Here is an 8,918-nt window from a genome sequence, read left to right as displayed (position 1 = left end):
ATGTCAATTTATAAATTCATTATTATTTTTATTAATATATGTTACATTCCTTGTACTGAATTATGTACTTATGTACGGTGTTAATAGTAAATATGTGTAAAAAAATAGCTGCAAATCCATTTACACATTAAAAATTTTTCTTTCACATAATGTTGCAACAAGTCATAGTCATTAATTAATCACCAATACTTTTTGTCAACTTCGCAATTTATTTCATTCATATATATATAGCGTTTTTATAAACAGTATCATATGTTAATTATTATGAAAATATATATATATATTTTTTTTTTTTTAATAAGCACATAATACATAACTAATACAAATATAAAACATAATTACTTCTTCTCTGAAATTGGAATCGAAATGAATATGTTAATCAATGAATTTTCATCGAAAGGTACTTGGGCATTTGTCTAAATTTATATTGCTTATTAACAGATAAAGCTAATTTAAAGTGTAGTTGAAGTAACCAAGTTGACACCGTGTACTAGAATAGTCGGCGGGAGATCTGCAGTCAATTCGGTTAACAAGTCAATATAACGTACAGCGCGTTCATTAAAACCGGGCGAGTTGATTTTTGGAGGAGCAGCTAAATAAATAAAAGATGCAGCAGTCTGGTCCGATCGTTCGCGTATAATTTGATTAACTCTTTAAAAGTAAACACAATATTTAAGTTGAAATTTGTTAAAAATTAATTTAGAGTGTCTAAAATAAATTACCTTTTCATATATGAAACAGAATTATCATAGCTCTCTTCAGATATTGTATCTATAACTGCATCAGCATCATTTGTAAATTGTTTCAATATCCGAGCATGTTGAGTAAATGACTCATTCCGATTCCATTCTTGTATCTAAAATACATATATTTATATTAAATTATATCAAAATACATCTCCTTGATCTATATTGCATGTGCAAAAATTGTATAATAATTATTATATATAAATATCTAATTTGTGGGATATCTAACGGGATATCTAACGGGCTACGTTACCATCTCAACAAAATGGGCCTATCCGAAGAGATAGATTGTAGACTTTGCTTGCAGGCAGAGGAGACAACCAGCCACATTCTATGTGACTGCCCAGCTTTGATCTGGGCCAGGAGGAGATCACTGGGTCGGGAATTGCTCTCACCTTCCGACATTAGCAGGTCCACAACAACCGACATTTTGGCCTTCATTCGAAAGGGGGAATGTCTTTTGTTCAGTTAGGGTCTGTTGTAGCACAAAAGATCAATCATGGTCGCGATGCTCTGCTCAAATGGGAGCTAGTACCCTGTTCTTTCTTATTCTTATTATCTAATTTGCATTGTCTTTGTGACATAAGCAAATATAAAAATTACATCAATATCATATAAACCGTTCAGATTATATGACATTTTATTACAAAAAAAAAAAATTATCATAACGACACTTACTTCAATAATATCGGCATCAATACGTAACTCTTTTAGCGATTGCTGCAGTTTCATTCTGCTTAAAACTTCCATTTGCGGCGCATAGGTATCAAAGGACCTTAAAAATTGCAAACAAATTATTATTAAAATTATTTGGGAAAAGTTTTTAAGTGATACTCACGTAATATTTGAAGCGCTGTTTCCAGTTTCGCAAAGGAAGACGCGCAAACGTAAATGTTTCCATTTAGCTAACATATTTATTATAACTGCCAACTGCATCATGAACAACGAAACAACATCAAAAGGATTTTCAGCTAAGGGATCAAAAACATTTATTGGCCATACGTCAATATATTTCATATGTTTGCTTCTGCAAAGTTTAAAATGAAAAAAATTTGTTTAATAATTTATTACATATGTTCACATACATTATTTATATATAGTATATAATAAAGAGTTTAGAATAAATTAAGAAGAGCTTCACAATCAACGCAGAGTGTACAACTATTTAGACAACAGGTGCCAAGAACAATCGGGCTAACGTCCCAGAGCCACTCGCCAAGTTCGACTACCAAGTGCCGTTTACACGAACAGATCCGTTTACAGATATTATATAAATACTTCGAAATATATAATTAGATTAACAAGAGCACGATAAACTTTTTCAATATTTTTAATATTGATAATTTTATTCAATAGGACAAATATTTGCAAAATAAATGAGAAGATTATTAAATCCCTTTTAACACTTTGTTGCGTAAGGAGTAAAAGAACCGAGCGATAGTAACAAAAAAGATGAAGGAAATTATATTTTAACATTATACATAGGCATAATGTTTTTATATTAATATGATTTTTATTTGATTAAAATCAGACAATATGCTATATCTTTGTATTGGTTTTGTGCTTTTCATCTTCATTTTTTTCGTAAACAAACAAAAAAAAAGATCTTGCACATCTATATACTATATAATATAATGAGATGCAGATGAGGATAGAAAGTAGGTACGAATTTGAATAAAGACATCTAGTTAGTTCCTTGAGAATTTTACAGATGCAGATGAAGACATCCCTTACAAACGTACTATAAAGTAAAATCATAGCAGAGCAGAACGAAACAAATTATGATAGATATGTGTGCTATGGGTATTGATCCGGCAACAGCTAATATTGCTCTATTGCTACTATTGAACATCTATATAATAAGTTGTCTTTGGTATAGGTTTACATAAAGCAGGTGATTAGGATCTATTTATAATAAATAAGTCGAGAATAATAAATAATAAATTTATTTGAAGCTAAATACAACTGTAGTCAAATCATCACCAAAACGTAGTGCTTTCACCTGCCACCGAAGTTTAAAAATTTATGAAATCTCATAATCGTTTAGCACCGGTGCACATAAGCGGCAATAAACGTTTGTTGTAGCCATTTCGCCATTTCGCCGCTTTAACGATTGTACAATCGGATTGTACATATGTTTTTAAGGGTTCAGGGGCAGAGTGGCGGCATCAAGCGTTTTTTGCCGCACGTGTGCACCGGACCGTATCAAAATATAAAATAAATAATAGATTTTTTTTATGTAAACATCGTCACCTATTAAAAACAATTAGTATAATACCGTGCCATCGTGCAAGCTATCACAGAACTTTTTTATAAAAGATGGGAAGACTTAACGATATGCAGGCATCTGTATGCAATTGGGCCACGCTCCAATAAATAAAATCCAATTCTCTATCTAGAAGAATAAATCTCTCTTTCAATCATACCTGCCGCAGTTGTGATGAGAACGATGAATGTGCCTTCCATCTGCTTTGTTTATGTTCCGCACATGCGCGGTGCTGCCTTACCACTTTATGGGCTTTCTTTTTTGAGAATCTTGGAGAACTACAAGGCCTCCCTTTAAATAGCATTATAAGCATTGCCAAAAATACTAAGTGGTTCTAACCAATGGGTCTGTAGACTTAAGGGGATTTTTTGGGATCGACGGTATAACCTAACCTAGCCTAAATCGTCCCATACATCTAAATTGTAATCAATTATTACGAAGTAATTAATATTAATTTTTCTAGAAACCTCGTTAAAGGTAATAAGTGTTTAACGTAATAGATTAGAAATACATGCAATGTCAATATGGCTTTTGTAAAACAGTCAAAGATGTAAAATCAAATGTATATATTTAATATGGAAATAATTTGAAGTATATTCACTTACTTTGCAATAAAATTTTTGTCCAAGCGATGAAAATGTCGACATAAGCATAAATTCTTTTTCATACGCAAAACGTCGCATATTATGGCCACATATTCTTCGATATTAATGTGCTTTTCTTCCCCTTCAACTCTCATTGGGAAATTGTTTATCTCACCATTATTGAAATCATCAGTTTTGTATTGCGAAGAAGCACTAAATGAAAATATGAATATTAATTTTATTTAAATGAAATTTATTTAAATTCAACTAACTGTGATACTCATAGAGATAACTACCTTTGGAAGAAATCTTTTGGAGTTTCATTATCATAAAAGCCTAAAATGATTGTATTAGGTTTCATAGCACCGATCCCAGATAAACGTATTAAATGTTGCACGCCTTCGCGTATGCTTGTCGCTAAAGTGACTTCTGCAAAAGCTTTTACTTTCATATGATCTAAGAATGATAACCACTGTGCATTTTCTTCAACTGCGGGATCAGATACATCTGTATAATTTCCAAGTTTTACATGTCCAATAACATAAAGTCCGCCTTTTTTCATATCATTAACAAAATCAACTAAGGGACAACATGAACGTGGCGAAGAAACAAGCAATAACATCTGAGGCCTCCAAAATTTAACATGATCTTTCCGTGGATCCAACATTAATAAATATTTTCGAACCTATATGAAAATATAAAATAATACATGCAATAATGTAATATAATATTACTCCACATCTATATTACCTGATGGAACATTAATGCTTGAGAAATAGAACCCCATTGCGCTGCCTGTGTTGCCGGTGAAAATAGATGCAGGGCAATGACCATAATTAAACACAATATTATGCTAGAAGAAGCATATATAGGATTAATGACAAACATCATCACCAATGTACCAATCAAGCCTATTAGGCAAGTATGCCAAGTAAAATACTTGAAAGAGGGTCTGAAGTTCGGTGCACCTGTTAGTTCTATACCTAAACACGCCAAATTCGTCGCTAAATACGAAAGCATAAATAACACCGAGTTCACTTGAGCAATTATGTTGAATGAACCGATAAGCAATATACATTCAACTAGAACCCAACTTGTTAGCACTGCTGCTATTGGATTTCCTCTCCAAGTACCTTTTTGCACAAAATTCAGTAATGAACCAAAAACTTGATCCTTCGATAATGCTTCAAAAATACGACTCGAGCCAATTAAATTGCTCAGTCCTGTAGAAAAGGTTGCAGTTAGAATACCAATAGCAGTAAACGGAGGCCAAAAATTAACTGGCATTAAAAATAGATAATTGTTTTGCATTGTAATGTAAGGTGTAGTTAAGGACATTAATAGCGACAGTATTATATACGATACGAATGTAAAGCCGACTGCTGAAAGTGTGCCTATTGGTATACTTTTCGATGGGCTTTTCAATTCGCCAGACATATTAGCACCAGCCATTATGCCAGTCACGCCAGCAAAAAGAACACCGAAAGTGGTGGCGAAATCTACGATTTTTCCGTCAGATGTATAATCTGGTCCATAATGAGAATACAAGTTTTCCTTTAATGTTGTTCCATTAAGACCGGTATAAGTTAAAGTAATGTTACTATTTAATTTGTTCTCTTCAGGCACGGGAATCTAAAATCGAAACAAGTATTTTATTTTAATAATCCAAGACTTAAAATAATTATAATACATAAATAATTTAGTTTAATTTAGCGAAGCATAGCATTTTTACATGTAGAATTTTTTATGAATAAAACTAATTCTAATATTGCTTATATATTTTCGACGCCTGGATTATATATAATCCAGGAAGATTAATAAATTTTTGGAGTTCTTCTGTGTTGTGGGATTTGTACATAATTGTATATAATCTTTTAACATATTATATATAAATAAAGTTTTAAGTTTAAGCTCGAATTTACATATATATAAATAATCCGAAGATTAAACGGTTGTCAAGTATATAGAAACTTTTTCGTTTGTCTATGTTGCTGGCTGGCTGGAAAATCACGTTCTTTCTAGTGAAGAAACAAAATTTAAATGTATAAACTATTAATTACATTAATATAATTTAATAGTGACAATTATTTGTGATAAAAATTACCAACTTTTGTAGTTGTCTAATAAAAAATGATAACAACATTCTTGTCTTATTCGCTCATACCTTCTAGGGTTAGCGCTATATATTTCATGTCCCTGATTTGGCAAACAGAACTATCACCCCATTTACTTTGAGGTTTGCCATTTTACCATTTTGCCATCGTTTAACAAACGCTTAAAATGTTACAATTGTGAAAATTTATTACAAAAATTTCGACGATTTTTTGCATCGAATTTTCTTCAGCGATGAAACTGATTTATCGCTTGGTGGATATTTCAATAAACAAAATATCGCAAATGGGAAAATGAAAATTCACAAGTAACTATCGTCATAACATTACATTCACGAAGACTCACAGAGTCACAATATAACTCTTTAAAGGGTTATCAAGTTACAGGCGAGCTACTGTCAATTATATGCCGACAACTCATAAATAACCTCATAAGGATCCAGTACTGTAAATGCTGTAATTGTGTTTACGTCCGGAGATGAAAGTCCTTACATTTTCTCTAAAACTCAAAATTTTGGATTCTAACAATTTAGCATTTAATAATCGATAGTGTGTGTTAATTTTATACAACTTGATAAGGTTAACCAATTTCAACCATATTCTAACCGGTTGGATTCTGAAATAATTTGTGCACAAAAATTTCATGCGAGTGGCTCTGATAATTACTGTATAAATTGCTAGTTAATAAGAAAATTGCTTGTTAGAGATTTGAAAATAACATTTAGCTAATAAATTAGTTTGATGTTAATTATATTTTGTTTTAAATATTATAAATTCATTCAAATATTACTCCAAAGTGATTCACTCTTAACTTCATGTATTCTCCAGAAGTTCTCTTAAAAATACTCTGGTACAGTCTCTGGGTCTACGTCCCGGAGACACTTGTCGCTATCGACGACCAAGTGCCATTCGACACCAACAGGTCCCAGCGGGATACCTTAACAAGAATAGTATAGTTAGATCAATGTATCTCCACATAGTAATTAAAAATATTTCTAATTTATATGCGGGAGCATCTTCACTGCCTTATACATCTATTTTCCAATTCTGTTTTACAATTTACTGTTTCACAGTTATTTAGGTCTATATACAGAAATCCATGGAAAGAATTTTGAAAAAAAAAATGATAATTTCAATTATATAATTATTTAATTTATAAATTGCAATAAAAAACCTAAGCTTTATTTATAAACAAATAAAATTAAAAGATATTAGTGGTAATGTTTCATGCAGGCTTATTCAGTTAACCGGTTTGCCACACCTGGTTATTAGTTTATTATTCTTATTCATCATTTTAACTATGAAAAATATTGTACTGCTTCGCTAAATTAATGAGCCAAACGACTTAACTGTTGATTGATTGGTTATTTACTAGGTAAACAGAAACCAAAGAGTTTGATATCTGACCTTAACTTCGATAAAATTATGAATCAACTTAAAATTCATATAAATATGCTTATATTCATATACAGGTAAGCTAGCAGAATTTAAAGATAACTTACATGCGATTTTGGGCCGACAAATAGGAAACTAATGTATGTTGCCAAAAGACATACGGTAACTATGCCAAGGATAAGTACCGAAGTTTTTGCAAATAATGCCGCTCCGACGAGACAAACCAATAGCATAGCCGTATTTATTAATGTACAAAAAAGAAATCGCCACCATGTACCATCTGGCAGAGAGTTTCCATCTTTTGTGATATAGCCACCAGGTCCAAAATTTTCCATAATACCTTCAGTACAACCGGATATGGCCATAGCACAACCTACAACATTCGCTAAGAAAAAAAGTGTCCCAATTGAACCACCAAATTCTACACCAAGCGTACGACTGATCATAACTGAAATAAATTAGTATTATTAAATAATATTATTAAAAAAATCAGAAAAAGTAACTTTAATGTTTTAAATTTTATAGAAATAGCAGTGTCAGTGTCAGTGTTTCTAGTAAATTAAAATATCTTAACCAATTTTAATTTGTATATCAATACTGCACAGCAGGATGCACTTTTAGAGAAAGTTATATTCATTTACTTATTGACTATGAAGCAACATTTAATCATAAAGGCAAAAATATATATTAATTTTTTTTTATGTTCATTATAATTTCTAACTTTTTTTGTCTGTGAGAGATATATAGAATTTGATCACATTAAAGGTGGTGAAAAATACAATATAAACGTGAATTAATAGCTCTTCACACAGATGTAGTATCCTCTTCGAAACCTCGGTTGTAATAAATTATTTAAAAAGCTCCCGCATTATATCTCCCGGGAAGAACGACCCCTTCCACTTGCAACAGGAACTGTCATAACTCAAGATCAGCATACAGCCATGTGCTATACAGTTTCTTGTTATGCATAAATACGTCAATTCCCGAAATATACCACACCCCCACGACATCGCTCAACTTTTTAATTGTCCTGATACACACAGCAGATCTTTGACTCCATCCGATTGAAGTAGCTACGTTTTTCCGACTTCACGCAGGTTGCCTTCAATTAAAATCCCACTCACCCTAACCCATTTTTATTCCCTTCTCACACATCCTAACCAATGTATATGTTCTTATGATTCCTTTCAATAAATATCCGCGGGTTACAACAACAACAATATCTATATATTGTTTTCAATCTTAGTTTATCTTTTCATCTGATTAATTAATTTAGTTTAAATTTAATTTATTTCTTCTTGTATGCTTCTTAACTTAAGTTCCATTAATGAAATAGACGACTGCCAAAGATTATATGCTTCCCCGATAAAAAAATTGTGCTTAAAAACTTACTACTTTCAAATTATGCATTGTTCACACTGACCTGATTTAGGGAAAATTGATTTAAATTACAGAAAGCTTTTGCATAAACGTTGGCGTCTCGCCATTTTTGTTCTTTATTGAAATAACGCTCACGATTCCTAAAATGCATATCAACCTTACAACTAGCGTTAATAATGAGTATCACCCAATGTAAATACTCTTTAATGACGCTGCTCTTTGTCATAATAAATCAATTATATAACAGTGTAAATAAAGTACACTGTACAATATTAGGCTTTTGCTCTACAAAAAAAAAATATACAGATAATATATCTATAGTATCTTATCTTATTGTATCTTATGCATGTGTTAATCTAATTCACTATTTGTGATTGCTTGCAGCACGAAAATTCATTTATACGTATGTATTGTGTTTGCTTCTCCTATACACAGT

At 31.6% G+C, this 8,918-nt stretch overlaps 1 protein-coding gene across 1 annotated transcript; it reads right to left on the bottom strand.

The window, feature by feature from the left end:
* Positions 1-305: 305 nt before the first annotated feature.
* On the bottom strand, positions 306-8,708 carry LOC119688807 (solute carrier family 12 member 9-like). The gene is made up of 9 exons (XM_038103472.1): positions 8,555-8,708; positions 7,210-7,550; positions 4,347-5,228; positions 3,893-4,281; positions 3,618-3,809; positions 1,585-1,773; positions 1,425-1,521; positions 723-856; positions 306-651 (listed from the first exon to the last, which is right to left on the bottom strand). The coding sequence occupies exons 1-9, from the start codon at positions 8,706-8,708 to the stop codon at positions 453-455; spliced, it is 2,577 nt and encodes an 858-aa protein (XP_037959400.1). The 3' UTR covers positions 306-452.
* Between the last annotated feature and the right edge of the window lie 210 nt (positions 8,709-8,918).

This window comes from Teleopsis dalmanni, chromosome X, assembly GCF_002237135.1.
Source record: "Teleopsis dalmanni isolate 2A chromosome X, ASM223713v2, whole genome shotgun sequence".
NCBI classification, from domain to species: domain Eukaryota; kingdom Metazoa; phylum Arthropoda; class Insecta; order Diptera; family Diopsidae; genus Teleopsis; species Teleopsis dalmanni.
This window is presented reverse-complemented; position numbering and strand designations above follow the sequence as displayed.

Excerpts from the sequence above, each read along its gene's own strand:
- LOC119688807 (XM_038103472.1), bottom strand. The coding sequence starts at position 8,708 with ATGACAAAGAGCAGCGTCATTAAAGAGTATTTACATTGGGTGATACTC. Across the intron at positions 4,282-4,346 it reads AAGCATTAATGTTCCATCAG|GTTCGAAAATATTTATTAAT; the intron begins GTAATATAGATG and ends ATTTTCATATAG. Across the intron at positions 857-1,424 it reads TTGATGCCGATATTATTGAA|ATACAAGAATGGAATCGGAA; the intron begins GTAAGTGTCGTT and ends TATGTATTTTAG.